The 18,870-nt window shown below is 50.9% G+C and overlaps 1 protein-coding gene across 1 annotated transcript in view; it reads right to left on the reverse strand.

Moving 5' to 3' along the window:
- LOC115099603 (cytochrome P450 2J5-like) overlaps positions 1–18,870 on the reverse strand; it is a 71,555-nt gene that overhangs the window by 34,134 nt on the left and 18,551 nt on the right. Inside the window, exons 2-3 of the mRNA XM_029617336.1 lie at positions 10,564–10,726; positions 1,448–1,600 (exon numbers count right to left, since the gene is read on the reverse strand). Of these exons, the coding sequence (XP_029473196.1) occupies positions 1,448–1,600; positions 10,564–10,726 (316 nt within the window). The remainder of the gene's footprint in view (positions 1–1,447; positions 1,601–10,563; positions 10,727–18,870) is intronic.

The raw sequence follows: 18,870 nt of genomic DNA on the forward strand, positions 1-18,870 counted from the left end.
CGCAATAAGAGCGCGAAATCCGCGGAGTAGGAAGACCCGGAACCAGACTCCCCAGATCCGGAATGCACGGGAGACCCCGCTCCCCCGGGGCCACCCCCAGCGGGTCGCCGTTGTGGAGAAAGCGCGGGAGACAAGCCGCCATCTCCTGCTGCCTCCCTCGTGGTTTCCCGGCCTGATGCTAAAATGGCCGCCGCTCCCGCGCTGAGCGGGAACGGGTCCCCCGGGCCTGCAGCGACGGCAGATTCGCGCGCCGGCGATAGCGGCGTTCGAGCCCGGACCCCCGGAGCGGCCCCCGACGAACCCTCGCCGCCAGAAACGCTGACAGAGCAAACATTTTCTCTAGAGAGCCGCGCGTGCGGCAAACCGAGCCTCTCGGCATGCCACGAGCCGCGCGAGCGAGGAGGAGGAGAGAAGCAATAAAAAGAAATTAAATTAAATAATTGAAGCGGACGCGCACCAACAGTCCCCCCCCCCTCGAAGGAACGGAGAGCCGGCACTGAAGTAAAACAGGAGCCGCCACAAAATAAAAACAGCCAAACTTTTTTTTTTTTTTTTTTTACTACTGCCGCTGTCCTCGGTCCTGAGGCCTGTGTTCCAGCGGGGGTGAGTGAACCGGGCTCCCCGGTGTCACCCCCGACGCTGCTACTGCAAAAGGCGGGTCCTCGACCCTAGCAGCGGCCTCGACCAGGGGGGGATGGTCCCCTCAGGACTTTCCAAAACCCCCCTGGGAGGCAGGACCAGCGGGAATCCAAAGATCAGAAAAAAAGCAGAAAACTTATGTGTTTAACACTAAACAAAACTAACTAACCAAGGAACCCTGACCATAAAGAAAAAACCCCAGGGAACCAGGGCTGTGACCAAACCTGCACCACCTACTGGAGACAGAGTAAGACTGGGGGGCTGTGACTGGCACAGGGGCATATATGGCTCCGCCCACAAGTTTTAGTCTGTCTCCATCTACTGGTGCGGAGTCACAACCCAGGTGTCCTGGACTGATCCTGGTACGTACAGGGAAAGTCAGCCTTAGCAGATCTTCACCCATAAGGATTACCCTCAAATGGCAAATATGAATTTTGTTACAACCCTGCACCTTTAAGTAATGGCAGAGTTTTATAAATCATCTCTGACAGGGTGCGGTGGTAAGTGAAGCGTCAGCTGATGGCTTAGCTTAGGGAGGGGTCGCCCTTACTTCAGTGGTCAAGTCCTTGGTTTGGAGCCAGAAGGTTGTGGGCTCCAATCTCATCGTATATTGTATGACCTTTTCTGACATTGTCTCTGAGTTATAGTGCAGACAGGAGGCCTGGCTCTCTGACTGTATGCACAGTTACTTTTTTTTTTTCATCCGGTGGTATCTGACTTACAGCATTTCTCCTATTGCAAACCCTCCCTTGCCTTGAAGTCATTGCCTCCTCACGGAGGTGTGCGGTTCTGCACAACCCAACCCTACCTCTCCGGGAAGTAAAGCTCTCCAGCAAGTGCCGGGCCTCCTCCTGGATCTGCCATTCCAGGCCCATCTCCTGCTGCAGTCCCAGTCTCCGCAGGAACATCTGCCCGAAGCATCTCTGCTGTCTCCAGCCATGACCATTGGACGCAACAATGCCTGAGGCAACCAAAAATCAGGAAATGTATAGTGACAATACATGGAAAACTCTAAAGGTTATCCTCACAACCCCTATGTTTCCTGAAGCAGCAAACTCTGCAGCATGTTTGCATATATTTGAATTATTCTGCAATTAAATCATGTAAACATATTTTGCACCATAAAAATAAACTGGTTATTTGTCTCTGAATAATTTCATTTTGCTCTTTCAAGAGTATTATGGGTGGGGAATTTCAGGTATATGGGGAGGAGTGGATGAGGGTGAAGGTGGAGGGAAGATCGGGGATGGGCAGGGAAGGAGGGATAAAGGAAAATTAGTTTCTTACCTGATAATTTTCGTTCCTGTAGTACCAAGGATCAGTCCAGGACACCTGGGTTGTGACTCCGCACCAGTAGATGGAGACAGACTAAAACTTGTGGGCGGAGCCATATATGCCCCTGTGCCAGTCACAGCCCCTCAGTCATACGGAATGTCAAAGCAGAACACAACCAGAAAACTAAACTATCTATAAACCGCTAATAGAACGGGGAAAGAAACACCCCTCCTGGAAACGGACTCTCCAACCGAGAGAGCTAAACAAGCGGAACAGAATAATTCAGAACAAAGAGCGGACTCTCCATTACTTCAGCGCGGCACTGCGGGCGGGATCCTGGACTGATCCTTGGTACTACAGGAATGAAAATTATCAGGTAAGAAACTAATTTTCCTTTCCCTGTACGTACCAGGATCAGTCCAGGACACCTGGGATGTACCAGAGCAAACCTACCGAGGGTGGGAAGCAGAGAGTCCCGCTCGGAGTACCCTCTCTTCAAACCCCCCGGAATCGGTAGCCCGGACATCCAACCAGTAATGCCTGATAAAGGTATGCAACGACTTCCAGGTAGCCGCCCTGCAAATCTCTTGAGGCGACACCTGCGAAGCTTCCGCCCAAGACGCCGCTTGAGAACGAGTCGAGTGAGCCCTAAGGCCCGCAGGAAGTGGTTTTCCCCGTACCAAGTACGCCGACCCAATGGCCTCCTTGAGCTAACGGGCGATCGTTGTGCGTGACGCTGCGGCCCCTTTCTTTGGACCAGAGAACAGGACAAACAGATGATCTGTGACCCGAAACGGATTAGTGACCTCCAGATATTGAAGGAGGGATCTCCGCACGTCAAGCTTCCGTAATTCCCTTTCTTCTGGAACAGAGGACTCCCTTCCTGCAAAAGCGGGCAACTCCACCGATTGATTCACGTGAAAAGACGACACAACTTTCGGAAGAAAGGAGGGAACCGTCCGCAAAGAAACTCCGGAATCCGAAATACGCAAGAAAGGTTCCCTACAGGACAGGGCCTGTAACTCGGAAACACGCCGTGCCGAGGCAATCGCTACCAAGAACGCCGTTTTTAAAGTGAGATCCTTAAGAGTTGCGCATTTCAAGGGCTCAAACGGCGCCGTGCAGAGAGTGGAGAGAACCCAATTGAGGTTCCAAGCCGGACAAGGGAGACGCAATGGAGGGCGAAGGTGCTTAGCACCCCGAAGGAAACGAGAAATATCCGGATGAAGCGCCAGGGACGTACCACGGACCTTACCTCGCAAACAACCAAGCGCCGCCACTTGGACTCGTAGAGAACTGCACGCCAGACCTTTGGCCAGACCTGCCTGGAGGAACGCCAGAATGTCGGAGACTGACGCCAAAGTGGGGTCCACCCCACGCTGCACGCACCATTCCTCAAAGACCACCCAGACTCGGACATAAGCCAGAGACGTCGACTGTTTCCTGGAACGCAGCAACGTAGCCACCACCGCATCTGAGTAACCTTTTCTCTTCAGCCGAGTCCTCTCAAAACCATGCCGCGAGACAGAAGTGATCCGCATCCTCCAAACAGACGGGGCCCTGATGGAGTAGGCCCGCCATTCCTTGGAGCCGAAGGGGAGCCGCTACCGCCAGCTGGACGAGGTCCGCGAACCACGGCCGGCGTGGCCACTCCGGTGCCACCAAGATCACATTGGCCGGGTGCAACTCTATGAGCCGTAGAATCTTGCCGATCATCGGCCACGGGGGAAACATGTAGAGCAGCACATCCGTCGGCCAGGGAAGCACCAACGCGTCGACACCTTCTGCCCCCCGTTCTCGACGTCGACTGTAAAATCGCGGGGCCTTCGCGTTGTGCCACGTGGCCATCAGATCCATGTGGGGCACACCCCACGTTTCGCAAATGAGAAGGAACGCTGCGTCCCCCAGCTCCCACTCTCCGGGATCTAGGCGATGACGGCTGAGAAAATCCGCCTGCATGTTGTCGACTCCCGCAATGTGAGATGCTGCTATGTTGCTGAGATGCAGCTCCGACCAGGCCATCAAGCGCTGAGCCTCCTCCGCTACCTAGGGGCTCCTTGTCCCGCCCTGGCGGTTGATGTATGCCACGGTGGTCGCATTGTCCGACAACACTCGGACTGCCCTTCCCCGCAGCAACGGCAGAAAGGCTTGCAGGGCCAGACGGACCGCTCTGGTCTCCAGGCGATTGATAGACCACTGGGCTTGTGACACTGACCATAGGCCTTGGACCGAGCTCCCTAGGCAGACTGCTCCCCAACCGGAGAGGCTGGCATCCGTGGTAACCACTATCCAATCGGGCACCAGAAGGGAGACTCCAGAAGACAGATGACTGGGATCCAGCCACCAGAGCAGGCTGGACCTCGCGCGTCCCGCAAGAGGAAGGGATAGATGGAACTCCTCCGAGACCGGCTTCCAGCGGGACAGTAAGGACGACTGTAATGGTCGCAGATGAGCGAACGCCCAGGGCACCAGCGCCAGCGTTGAAGCCATAGACCCTAGGACCGTAAGGTAGTCGCAGACACGCGGTTGGCGGAGAGACAATAAGCGCCTCACTTGAGATTGCAGTTTGCATACCCGGTCGTGCGATAGGAACACCTTGCCCTGCTTCGTGTGGAACACCGCTCCCAGATATTCCAAGGTCTGCGTGGGAGCCAGATGACTCTTGCTGAAGTTGACCACCCATCCTAGGGACTGCAGAAGATGGAGGACCCTGGCCACCGCCATCCGACACTGATCCTCGGACTTCGCCCGAATCAACCAATCGTCCAGATAAGGATGGACCAGGAGACCTTCCCGGCGCAACTGCGCTGCCACCACCACCATCACCTTTGTGAATGTACGGGGGGCCGTCGCGAGCCCAAACGGGAGCGCCCGAAACTGGTAATGCCGTCCTAGAATGCAGAACCTGAGGAAGCGCTGGAACGATGGCTGAATGCCTATGTGAAGATACGCCTCCGTGAGATCCAGGGAGGCCAGGAACTCGCCGGGCCGAACCGCGGCGATGACGGATCGAATCGTCTCCATTTTGAAGTGAGGAACGCGAAGGCATCGGTTTACCCCTTTGAGATCCAGAATTGGTCTGGACGTGCCGTCTTTCTTTGGGACGATGAAGTAGATGGAATAACGGCCCTTGCCGTGTTGGCTGACCGGGACGGGGGAAATAGCCCCTAAGCCTTCCAAGCGTCGGATGGTGTCTAGCACCACCACCTTCTTCTCGGGGGCCTTGCAGGGCGAGACGAGGAACTTGTCCCCTGGAGTGCGAGCAAAATCTAACGCGTAGCCATGTCTTATCACGTTGAGGACCCACTGGTCCGACGTTACACCGGCCCATCTCTCGAAAAAGGACATCAACCGCGCCCCGACGTTGGGAACGGAGTGCTGGGGCTGCGGCGGGAGATGGGCCGACCACCTTTCATTGTGAAGACTTGGCCCCTGTGATCGCCAGGGGTCCGCCTTGCCGTCCGAAGCGCTTCCCCCGAAAGGACTGCTGTTGCCACTGTGGGGTACGGGAGGAAGAAGACCTATACGATTGCCCGGACGACCTCTGAGGACGCGACTTCCGGGAACCCCGAAAGCAGGATCTAGCTGAAAACGAAGAACGCGGCCTGGATCTATCCTCGGGCAGCCTGAAAGCCCTGTTTTCCCCCAGGGACATCATTAAATCGTCTAATTCCTTGCCAAACAGCAACTTACCTTTGAATGGTAGCGCCCCGAGGTGAGCCTTGGAAGAGCCGTCTGCCGCCCAGTTGCGTAGCCACAGGAGGCGACGCGCCGAAACAGCAGCCACCATAGATCTCGCCGAAGTGCGCAGCAGATCGTGGAGCGCATCTGCGCCATAAGCTATTGCCGCTTCCAACTTATCCGCCTGCGCTGCCTCGCCTGCAGAAAGATCCGCATTGGCTTGTAGAACCTGAGCCCAGCGCAAGCTAGCTCGCATCGCGAAATTCGTACAGATGGCGGCTCGGACTCCGAGCGCGGAAACCTCGAAAATCTTCTTAAGCTGAACTTCCAGCTTCCTGTCCTGAAGATCCCTGAGGGCTGTCGCTCCCGTGACTGGGATGGTGGATCTCTTCGTTACCGCAGAAACCGCTGAATCCACCTTGGGCAGTTTGAGAAGGTCCAGCGCATCCTCTGGGAGCGGGTAAAGCTTGTCCATGGCTTTGCTGACCTTCAGACCCAATTCTGGAGTGTCCCATTCGCGAAACAGGATGTCCGTGGAAGAAAAATGAAACGGAAAGGCAACTGCCGGGCCTGTGAGGCCTAACAGGACCGGATCCATGTTCGCCTCCTGCCGAACCACTACCGGAGGGGCCTCTATTCCCAGCTCTTGGAGAATGGCCGGAATTAGGGGTGGCAGTTCCTCCCTGCGGAAGAGCCGGACCACCTTGGGATCATCTCCCTCCACTGCCTGTGATCCTTTTCCTGCGCCGGACGGAGCGGATCCGTCCGCTGCCACCTCGTCGGCCCCCTTTTGGGGCTCTTCAGTGGAATCAGTGTCCGTACCAGTGGAGGAATCTGAGTCCGCCTCCTGTGGGACGCCACGCGGAGGCCGTTTTGACTTCGAAGCGCTCGGGGGCACCTCCGCAACCCCCGATGGCCTCTTGGACTTCTTCAGCCGTGGAGCCTTGCGGGATTCCCTCCGGCCGCGCTTGCTCTTCTTATATTTCAGGACTTTGTGCAGCAAAAGCGCAAAGTCCTCTGAAAACGATCCGGAATCGGAAGAAACTTCAGCGGGACTCCCCGGGGACCCCGGGTCCCCCGAGGGACCCCTCTCCGTCGCGATTCGCTGAGGAGAAAGCGCGGGGGGCAGGGCTGCAGGCCCTGCCATTTCCCGCACCATTTCGTGGCCCGTGGCCAAAATGGCCGCCGCACCCGCACTGAGCAGGAAAAGCTCCTGGGGCCTCTCTATCGCGCCCCCCCCCCCCCCCGCTCAGCGGCACTCGCGCGGGTCGCGAACGAGCCCCCCGAGATGCCCCGGATGACCCCTCATCGCCCGGGATGCAGGCCGCGCATAGGCCCTCGCACGAGAGACGCGCGCGCGCCGAGCCGCAGGCCCGGCAAACCGAACCGCGAGGCATGCCGGCGAAAATGGCGCGAAGACGGGGAGCAACGGCAGGAACCAAAAATAAAATTCATACGAACGGCCTCCCCCCTGTCAGCGGCGCCCCCCCCGAGAGCGGCGACGCAAAGAAACAGAGAGCCGGCTCACAATAAAAAAACACTTCTTTTTTTTTTTTTCAATACAAAAAAGGCCTGTCGCTGACCAAGGTCCTGGAGCCCTAATCCAGCAGGGGTGAGAAAAACCGGGCTCCCCGGTGTCACCCCTGACGCTGCTACTTGGAAAAGCTGGGTCCTCGACCCTAGCAGCGGCCTCAACCGGGGGAGGGTAGTCCCCTCAGGACCTCTCAACCCCCCTGGGAGGCAGGGCGGACGGGACGTCAGGGACAATTTAGTAAAAGAACCCAATTAAAAACACCTTAGCCTAAACTGGCCTAAAATCAAGAAAAATATAACCAACCCTGAAGGAGTACCAGAACCAGGGCAGGAAGGAGCTGTGACCGCACCTGCACCATCTACTGGAGACAGAGTAAGACTGAGGGGCTGTGACTGGCACAGGGGCATATATGGCTCCGCCCACAAGTTTTAGTCTGTCTCCATCTACTGGTGCGGAGTCACAACCCAGGTGTCCTGGACTGATCCTGGTACGTACAGGGAATTGGGGATGGATGAGCAGGAAGGGAAGAGAGGAAGAAGGGGATTGGAAAAGGAGGGAAGATCAGGATGGGGAAGGGAATTTTGGGGGGGATCCAGAGAAAGGCTCCAACCCTTCTCTCCCTCCCTTCTCCTTATCCTGTGTACATATTCCCTCTCTTTTCCCATCTTACCCTAATTCTTTCTCTCTTCCCATCTCACCCCTAGTCTGTGCCCTCCTGTCCCCATATAAATACACACTCCTCTATCACACAACTCCCCCAGCCCCTCTCTTCTCTTCTCTCATAGCCATCTACAACCCTCTATCACATTCCCCAGTCCCTCTCTTCTCTTCTCTCATAACCGCCTACAACCCTCTATCACACAACTCTCCCAGCCCCTCTATCACATTCCCCAGTCCCTCTCTTCTCTTCTCTCATAACCGCCTACAACTCTCCCAGTCCCTCTATCACATTCCCCAGTCCCTCTCTTCTCTTCTCTCATAACCATCTACAACCCTCTATCACACAACTCTCCCAGCCCCTCTATCACATTCCCCAGTCCCTCTCTTCTCTTCTCTCATAACCATCTACAATCCTCTATCACACAACTCCCCCAGCCCCTCTCTTCTCATCCACCACCCTCAGCTCTTCTCTCCTCTTAACCACCTACAACCCTCTATCACACAACTCTCCCAGACCCTCTATCACATTCCCCAGTCCCTCTCGTCTCTTTTCTCATAACCGCCTACAACCCTCTATCACACAACTCCCCCAGCCCCTCTCTTCTCATCCACCACCCTCAGCTCTTCTCTCCTCATAACCACCTACAACCCTCTATCACATTCGCTCCCCCAGCCGCTCTCTTCTCATCCACCACGCTCAGCTCTTCTCTTCTCTCCTCATAACCGCCTACAACTCTCTATCACATTCCCTCCCTATTTGCCTTTCCATCTCGCTGACTGGGCGGCAGGGAGAGGAGGAGGAAAGCGGCAGCACATTGAGCTTATGTCATTCTTCTCTCCCGCTCAGGGCCACGCAGTTCAAATCAGCAGAGGAGTCCAGAGGAGTAGTGTGAGGGCGTCTGAAGAAGGACCGGGCACAGCCGTCTCGCCCAATCCTCCTTCAGACTGAGACCCACAGGGAATCCTCCCTTCAGCAAGAGTATTAGACCACTGGACCTAGAAACGTTAAGCGGGGAACAGACAGAGAAGCCCTGGATGAGAAGACCTGTTACATTTAATGTTTGAAAGTGACATGGAATTTAATACCTGTTATGTTTAAATATTGTGACTTGCCTGGAGTCAAGGTGAGCTGCCTACATTTGTTTTGCTTTACACTGCACTTTTTTCTTTCACTGTAAATAAACTGCACTTAAGGGACAGACAGAATCTGCATCCTTTTTCCTCTGGCTGTTCCCAAGCCTTTACTGTTCGAGCTACCACAAGGAGGATGCGACCCAACATACTGCTGATTTCCTCCTGCCGCCAACTCAGCATGGGAGGTGAGGAACTGGCTGGAGAGGAGGATGGACTCAGTCTCTACAACCCAGCTCAACCCCCTAGTTTCCTGTGGCAAATCTGTGGGAACTGGGCAATTCCGTGGGAAGGGACAGATTTTGCATTGTTTCCCAGGGACCCTGGGTATCACCTCTAACCAAGTTCTTTGTTGATTTGCTGTTAAAAATGTTTATTTTTGATGTGCTAATATGACATTTTTACATTTTTCTTGCCGGCAATTTCTTTGAACTCCATGGTTCCATATTAGGAGCTACCACCCAGGAAAAAGATCTAGGCATCATAGTGGATAATACTTTAAAATCGTCGGCTCAGTGTGCTGCAGCAGTCAAAAAAGCAAATAGAATGTTAGGAATTATTAGGAAGGGAATGGTTAATAGAACGGAAAATGTCATAATGCCTCTATATCGCTACATGGTGAGACCACACCTTGAATACTGTGTACAATTCTGGTTGCCGCATCTCAAAAAAGATATAGTTGCGATGGAGAAGGTACAGGGAAGGGCAACCAAAATGATAAAGGGGATGGAACAGCTTCCCTATGAGGAAAGGCTGAAGAGGTTAGGGCTGTTCAGCTTGGAGAAGAGACGGCTGAGGGGGGATATGATAGAGGTCTTTAAGATCATGAGAGGTCTTGAACGAGTAAATGTGACTCAGTTATTTTCACTTTCGAATAATAGAAGGACTAGGGGGCATTCCATGAAGTTAGCAAGTAGCACATTTAAGACTAATCGGAGAAAATTCTTTTTCACTCAATGCACAATAAAGCTCTGGAATTTGTTGCCAGAGTATGTGGTTAGTGCAGTTAGTGTAGCTGGGTTCAAAAAAGGTTTGGATAAGTTCTTGGAGGAGAAGTCCATTAATGGCTATTAATCAATTTTACTTAGGGAATAGCCACTGCTATTAATTGCATCAGTAGCATGGGATCTTCTTAGTGTTTGGGTAATTGCCAGGTTCTTTTGGCCTGGTTTTGGCCTCTGTTGGAAACAGGATGCTGGGCTTGATGGACCCTTGGTCTGACCCAGCATGGCAATTTCTTATGTTCTTATGTTCTTTCTTTGGGCCACCACCCCATGAACCTTCAATTGTAACTAGCCGGGATACTTTCCCTATTCTAGATCCGTTCCCCACCACCTAGCCCACCCTTTGCAGAGACAGTATCTAGAGCCAAGGGCTAAAAACCACAGCTCCCTTCAGAAACCATTAGGTGTCGCTGTCGTGTAATGGCTGAGACCTCCTCCCCACAGGTGCAGTGAATGCTTCCTCCATGGCATCCCCAGCCCTGGCTAACCCAGGGAGCAGAAGGCAAGCTGGGCCAGAAAACTGAACCCAAGACCTTTGCACTGCCACTGAGCCATTGAGCTCGTTCAGGTTTTGTCCCTTTCTTTGTTCTAGAAACAAAGGAGCTAAACTCAGTTTGGCAAACTGTGAAGCATACATACCTTTTCCCTGTGTGAACTGATTAACAAAAGGGGTTATGGGCCTTCCAGAAAACTCCTGGCCATGGGAGATAAGAGCATCCTTCACGGCCTTGCATCCACTGAACACAATCAGAGGGGTCTCTCCCGCCCACACAGTAAAGATGTTTCCATAAATCTTTGCCAGCTGTAGATAGCATGGATGCAAAAACAAAAAAAGAAGCTTTTATACAAGTAATATAAACAGCAATAAGCATGATGAAATGACTTCTTACCTGATAACTTCCTTTCCTTGAATACAGTCAGACCTGTTCAGACGAAAAAGCTATGCATGCCATCCAGCAAATGGAGATCAGCAGGCTCGCTGATGTCATCCCTTATATACCTCCATGCTGACACCAGCCTACCAGTATTCCTGTAACAAACTAACTGTGGATAATTATCTAATCATACCATCTTTTTTTTTTTTTTAACACAGTCAATCATCAAACCATAAGAACATAAGAATATGCCATACTGGGTCAGACCAAGGGTCCATCAAGCCCAGCATCCTGTTTCCAACAGTGGTCAATCCAGGCCATAAGAACCTGGCAAGTACCCAAAAACTAAGTCTATTCCATGTTACCATTGCTAATGGCAGTGGCTATTCTCTAAGTGAACTTAATAGCAGGTAATGGACTTCTCCTCCAAGAACTTATCCAATCCTTTTTTAAACACAGCTATACTAACTGCACTAACCACATCCTCTGGCAACAAATTCCAGAGTTTAATTGTGCATTGAGTGAAAAAGAACTTTCTCCGATTAGTTTTAAATGTTCCCCATGCTAACTTCATGGAGTGCCCCCTAGTCTTTCTATTATCCGAAAGAGTAAAAAAACGATTCACATCTACCCGTTCTAGACCTCTCATGATTTTAAACACCTCTATCATATCCCCCCTCAGCCGTCTCTTCTCCAAGCTGAAAAGTCCTAACCTCTTTAGTCTTTCCTCATAGGGGAGCTGTTCCATTCCCTTTATCATTTTTGTCGCCCTTCTCTGTACCTTCTCCATCGCAATTATATCTTTTTTGAGATGCGGCGACCAGAAATGTACACAGTATTCAAGGTGCGGTCTCACCATGGAGCGATACAGAGGCATTATGACATTTTCCGTTTTATTCACCATTCCCTTTCTAATAATTCCCAACAATACAGACAACAATAGTCCTTAACGATCTATGGAGGATGGTAACCTTATGCTAAAACAAACAAAACTAATTTTTATTCCACACAAACCCCTAAAAATACTAAAAACATGTCAAAGACAAAATGGTATATCAAATAATCCTCTAACAAATGTAAACATCAATATGTAACGGCTATAAAAACACAGACTTGTTGGCAGAAAAAGACCAAATGGTCCATTCAGTCTGCCCAGCAAGTTTCGTATGGTAGAAACTGCCACTCTATGCAGGATACCCCATGTCTGTTAAGGGTAGTGGTAGCTGCTCCATGCAAGTTACCCCCAAGCTTTACGTTAAGAATAGTAATACTTACTATCGAAACCAAGCAACTGTCAAACCCATATCAAAATTACTGCTAGCAATGTTTTTTACGTGGTAAGCAGTTTTCCTGATAATTCAGACAATGTAACTTGAACATGCTTTGCTTTTGGACTTTGCCGTAGAAGCAGTCCTGTGCTTTATCCCTAATGTCTGCATATCGGTACCCCAGATCATAAAAGTCGGGGGGCCCAGCATTGGCTGTCTTCAGGATCCAATACCCCTCCCCCCCCCACCGCCATCAAAGCAGAGATCCTTCCTGATAATTTATAGCCTTCCTGATATAACAATAACAGCCCCTACACAGACAGTGTGTACAACTTTTTGAAAAGATTCTTCTGATGAAGTGACACATAGTCTGTGTGGAGGCCGATGTCAGAAGCAAGCAGTGGTTAGTTGCATATAAGGTACAAGCCGAGGACAAACCAGCCTGTCCGTCCGAGGAAGGAGAAGAGGGATGTAGAGGCAGGACGGGCAGGTGAGGAACAGGTGGGCAATGTGGATGGAGCAGACAAAGGCCAAGACAGCTGGACTAGGACTGAAGACAGGCTGGATGAAGACTGAAGACAAGGCTGGATGAAAACAGGAACATTGGGAAGCAACATGCACTACTTAGGAAGTGTTATGGTTATGAGGTATTGGAGTGGATTCTTGGGTACTGCGGTGATGGCCACTCCCACGGGGAGGAGCCCCGTGAGGAACCGCAGTACTAGGCTAGACTATATACACACAGACACAGAGAATTTGTATTTATTATACAGCTTGTTGGTACTGCCCGGGGAGCAGGCAGCAGTGGAGGTAACCCAGTGAAGTAGTCCAGGGGTTCTCAGCAGAGGAGACCAGTCTCACACAGCGTAGCAGGGACAGGTCCTGGAGCGCTGAAGCTGAGACAGACTGAAAGGGTTAGTACTCACTGAAGCAGAAGCTGTATAGTTGAAGGTCCAAACAGGCAGAAGATGTTCAGTGGCAGGAACCAGATTAGGGAGAGCAGGCCCTCGAGGAGCGAGTACCCAGATACTTGAAATAGAGCAGAAGGGCCCCTGGGGAGCGGGTACCCAGGTTAGAAAAGAATTACCCCGAAGGGCAGAGAGCTTCCTGCGGCAGAGAGGCTTAGATTGGAGGTAGTCCAATCCTTGCTAACTCAGTTTGTTAGCAAACGAAGAGCAGGCTAAATACCACGATGTGATGACATCACTCAGAGGGGACGCCCCCGAGATTCCTGCCATGACATGGATATAGACTTGGGTGGTGTGCGCGTGTGCACCCTAGGAGGCCCTCAGGAAAATCATGGTGAACACCGTCGCTGTAGAGAGTGGCATGAAGACGCGGCAGCAGCCATCTTCCCAAGGCTTGAGGAGAGAGAAGGAAGAAAGGTGAGACACAGAGGTCGAAGCCGTCTGAGACTGGATGCAACAGGAAGCAGTTGGACCTAATGCTGAGGTAGTGAGGGAGAGACAGCAAAGGCCTAAATATAGTCCTGAGCATGTGATATCATCTGGGGGTGCCGCAGGAGTTTTCCCACTGCAGGCTTTTTAAATGGAATGATGTTGGGCATGCATGCACCTAAGGAGGAGCATGGCTTGGTGGTGTTCTGCCGCGAGGAGCATCGGCAGTGTCTCACTGCATCTGAGTGTGGCATCCCGCTGCAAGGAGGTCTGGAGGAGCCTGGTAGGTTGGGAGCCAGTGGAGACGGCCTGGCCAAGCATAACAGTACCGCCTTTAAGCCCCCTTCTGAAGGCTCTGGATTTTTTGGGGTACCGTTGATGAAAGTCCTTCAAGGGATTAGTGTCCAAGATGTTGGAGGCTGGCTTCCATGAATTTTCTTCTGGGCCATAATTTTTCCAAGAGATTAGATATTCGACCTTTTTTCCCCTCCAGCAGGAATCCAGGACTTCTTGGACTTCATATACATCATTTCCAACAGCAACAACTTCTTGGGGTTAAGGTGGCATTTGGAAAAGCCATGAAAGCACCTCTGGCTTAAGCAATAAAACATGGAACACGATATGGATTTTTAACAAGGGTGGTAGCCTTAGTTGTTATATGACAGGGCCCATTTGCTGCAGTACAGAAAAGGGCCCAATCAAGTGTGGTGCCAAGTGCATTGATGGAAATTGTAGACATAAGTGGCAGGTACTGAGCCAAACCTTTTCCCCTATCTTGAATTGGGAAGCAGGCTTTCTATAGATATCTGCAGTTCTCTTGGCCCAGGCAATGGCTTTCTCAGTCAGCTGATTGGTCCATTCCCATAGTTCATGCAATTCCTGGGCAGAGAGCTGAGCCACCAGTGATTAAACTGTCACAGGCAATGGCAGAGGAGGTAAAGGCTGTTTCCCATAAACCAACTGGAAAGGCGAGGAGCCTGCGGCTGCTTTGACATGGTTATTTTGGGAGAACTTGTCCCAAGGTAGAAGAGTGGCCCAGTTGTCCTGGCGTTCGTTAACATATTTATTTTATTTTTAACTTTTATATACCGACATTCTTGCATTAAATGCAAATCATGCCGGTTTACAGTGAAACAGAAAAAGCAGGAAAAAATTCCTTAATCGAATACAATGAAACAGCTTAGTTAACAAAGGAAACATAAAAATAAATTTTTACATATACACAAAGGTTTGCACGAAGGGGTGCACAAAGGGGAGAGCATATGAGTGAAGGAAGGTTTTGAGGATATGGTTGGTTCACTCTGCTTTCCCGTTGTCTTGTGGGTGGTAGGTCGTTGAGTAATCAAGCTTGATGCCAAACCTTCTGCAGAGAGAACACTAGTACCGCACAGTAAACTGCACTTCTCTATCCGATAGTATGTGCTTTGGTAGTCCGTATAGGTGAAAAACCTGAAGAGTGAATAGATGTGTCCGTTCTAGAGCAGAAGGAAGGTCTGGTAATGGGACGAAGTGTGCCATCTTGGAAGAACGATCAATCTCCACCCATATTACAATGGCACCATTAGGGAGGTCTACAATAAAGTTCATGGGCAGGTGGATCCAAGGTTCCCTGGGGGCTGGCAGCAGCTGTAACAGTCCCCAGGTTCAATCATACAGCTCTTTTGTTGTGCACAAATGGGACATGATTTGACATAGGCCTTGACGTCTTGCTTCATCTAGACCCACTAGTAGTGTCGTTGAAGAAATTCAAAGGTCCGTGCCCATCCAGGGTAACCTACAACACAAGACTCATGAGCCCATTACAACACTTTTTCATGCAATCTGGAAGGTACGACTATCTTCCCTGGGTGGGCGGATAGCGTAGTGGCCAGAAGTATCTTAGAGGGATCGATGATGTGCCTGGGAGGTTCTGGAACATCCTCGGTCTGGAAAGAGCACGAGAGGGCATCTGCATCTTGGTTCTTCATCGCTGGGTGATTCCGTAGTTCAAAATCAGAGTGAATGAAGAACAAAAACCAATGGGCTTGTCTTGCATTAGGTTGCTGAGCTTGATGTAGATATTCAAGGTTCTTGTGGTCTGTGTATATTTAACACAGTGTTGAGCTCCTTAGAGTAGGCAGCATCATTCCTCGAGAGTGAGTTTAATGTCCAGGAGATCTCAATATCCAGTGCTGCAATTGTGTTCTTCTGGGGAGAATTCTTAGAAAAGAAGGAACATGGTCGGAGTACCCTTTCTGGAGTGTGTTGACTGAGGACAGCCCCTACCCCCATGGTAGAGGCATCTACTTCTAAGATGAAGGGTTTTGTAGAATCTGGGTGACATAGGCAAGGCTTGTCAGTGAAGGCCTTTAACTGTTGGAATGTGTTCATAGCCTTGGGTGGCCAGACTTCGTGATGGCGTTCAGGCCATGGTAGTCTATGCATGGCCTGAGTGATCCATCTTTCTTTGCAATGAAGAAGTACCCAGCCCTGCCGGAGAAGAGGAAGGAGGGATAAATCTCTGTTCTAGATTCTCCTGAATGCATTCAAACATGGCCTTGGTTTCTGGGAGAGACAGGGGGTACACCACAAGGAGGTATAGCCTCTGGGATGAGTTCAATGATGCAATAATACATTGGATGGGGAGGCAAAACTTCAGTACTCTTTTTTGAGAAGAGGTCCTTGTAATTTGCATATTGAGGGGGAAGTCCTGGAAGTACGGATGCTATGGTCAGTGGATGAGGAGGTTCTACCAGCACCAAGCAGGAGTCTGTACATCCATGGCCCCATCGGGCAAGTTGTAAGGCAGACCAGCAGAAGTGTAGTTGATGCTACTGGAGCCATGACAGACCCAGGATGATAGGGTGAATAGCTCTGGAGATCATGAGAAGGCTGATTTTCTCCTCATGCAAGAGGCTGGTGCGTAAGGCCACAGGGTCCGTGGTCATGGTGACCTGGCCTGGCAGTGGATGTCTGTAGTCAGAAAAGATCATCAAAGGAGAAGTCATCTGGACCATGGGCATCTGGAGATGGTTGACAAGATCCTTTAAGATGAAGTTTCCCCCAGAGCCAGAATCCACAAAAGCCTGGGTAAAGAAATGAGTAGAGCCCAATTCCTGTGCGACTGGTAGAAGTAGTTGGGGTGCTGGAACACTAAGGCCTAGGATCATCTCCCCAAAAGACCCTAGGCATTGAGATTTCCTGACCTCTGTGGACTTTGAGCTAGGAAATGGCCTCAGGAAACACTCTACAGAAAGAGTCCCTGCTGTGATGGAGCCTCTCTCTGGAGCCAAGCAGCAGCGCCCCAGTTGTATTGGCTCTTCTGAAAGTGGTGTGGCAGCCGGGGGAAAGAGCAGATGTTGGAATCGAGGTGCCAATCAGACATTCCTACATGCAGGATAAGTTTCTCGAGCCCTTTGCTGCAAGCAACAATCTATTTTGCCGGTTAGGGCAATGAGGGCCTCCAGCGAGGTGAGAAGATCCCGAGCGGCAAGCTCATCTTTAATCTTCCCAGAGAGGCCTACCAAGAATATAGCGACTAGACTATCCTCATGCCAGTTCAATTTGGACGCCAGCAATCAGAATTCCACTGCATATTCCACTAGAGTTCAGGGGCCTTAGTAGAGGTGGAGCAGATCGGAAGTCATCGCTGCTGTGTAACCTGGATCTTTGAAGACAGTGCGGAACTGCTCCATGAACTGTAGATCGAGCAAGAGGGGGGTCTCCTCGGTCCCAGTGAAAAGATGCCCACACCAATGCTGCTCCATCCACTCACTAAAGCAAAGTGAGAGATCGCTCTATTTCAATAGCAGGATCCAAACTCTGGAATCAAATGCCACCAGAATTGAGACTTCAATCCGACAAATGGTTTAGGAAAGAATTAAAAACATGGCTCATCCAACAGGCATATTTGATTGACAACTTTCCTCAAGTAGAATCCTATATTCTTTTATGACTTCTACTGTTATCTTTTTAAATTTATGGAGTTTTTAGTTAATTTTAGTTATCTTGCTCTTCATAATGTAAATTTGGATAATTTTGGAACATTATGTACTTTATTTTTATTTTAATATACGTTATTGTAAACCGTTGAGAGAATTTTTCTGTGCAACAGTATAGAAAACCATATAAATAAATCAAGCAGGGAGAGGATATATGTGGTTTTAGCCTGATCATCAGGGAATAGTGAAGCCTGTAATTGGAAGTGCATTCTGCACTGCTTTAGGAATCAACACCGCTTGGGGTCCCTGGCATACTGGGGTGGGGCTGGCATTTGAGGAACTGGGCAACTGGATGCAGCAGGCGGTAAAGGAGCTAGCACGGGCAGAAGGGGCACTGGTGGGGTGGTCAGTGTGTCAAGGCAAGTGGAGATCCAGTCCATGACAATGGTCAAGTGTTCCATGGCACCCTGTTGGTCTTGCAGCCTGTTGGCTATGCCAGGGATGGCCTGCAGCAAAGTCAAGTCTGCCAAGTATTTGTGGACCCTTGAACTGAGGCAGGATTGGCTCTACCTTCAAGGAGGAGTTCTCCAAATTCCCATGTTGGCAGGTGAAGCAGAGACCCATCAGGGCCTTCACCTATACCAGCCCACATTCCTCTTGGGTTGAGCCTTTGGGTGCCAGGGCTTAGGATCTCTGTTGATGGCAGTAGCGAAGGTACGTGGTAAGCCGAATCATAGGTAAGTAGAAGTCTGACAGGGTTTAGGCTGTGGTCAGAGGCAAGCAGCAGCCAGTCATATCTGGGGTCTATGCCAAGGTCAAACTAGGTATCCATCCAAGGGAGAAGAAGAGGGACAGAAAAGCAAGTCGGGCAGGCAATGACAGGAACAGGTGGGTAACATGGATGGACTAGTCGGAGGCGAAGACAGATTTCAAGCCGAAGACAGCTGGACGAGGACTGAAGACAGGTTGGATGAATACTGAAGACAAGGCTGGAACGAAGACAGGAATGCTGGGAAACAACAAGCACTACTTAGGAAGTAGTTGGACCTGTTGCTGAGGCACTGAAGGGGAAAGACAGCAAAGGCCTTATATAGTCCTTAGTATATGAAGTCATCTGGGGGCACCGTGGAGGGTTTTCTGCTAAGGATCCTCTAAATGGAATGACGTCAGGTGCGTAAGCACCTAAGGGGCATAGCTAGTCAGCGACAGCGGCATCCTGCCGCAAGGAGCATTTGGAAGCATCTTGCCGCGTTGGAGCGCGATGTCCTGCCAAAAGGAGGACTGGAGGAACCTGGCAGCATTGGGAGCCAGCAGGGTGAATGCGGCAGCTCGCGAGAGTAGCCCACGGCCACGCATAACACCTAGCTTCTGTTAATTTCTCTTCATCTTCGTGTGAACATAAGAACGTAAGAACATAAGGCTTGCCATTCTGTGTCAGACCAAGGGTTCATCAAGCCCAGTATCCTGTTGCCAACAGTGGCCAAGC

Source organism: Rhinatrema bivittatum, chromosome 9 (assembly GCF_901001135.1).
Source record: "Rhinatrema bivittatum chromosome 9, aRhiBiv1.1, whole genome shotgun sequence".
Classification (NCBI taxonomy): domain Eukaryota; kingdom Metazoa; phylum Chordata; class Amphibia; order Gymnophiona; family Rhinatrematidae; genus Rhinatrema; species Rhinatrema bivittatum.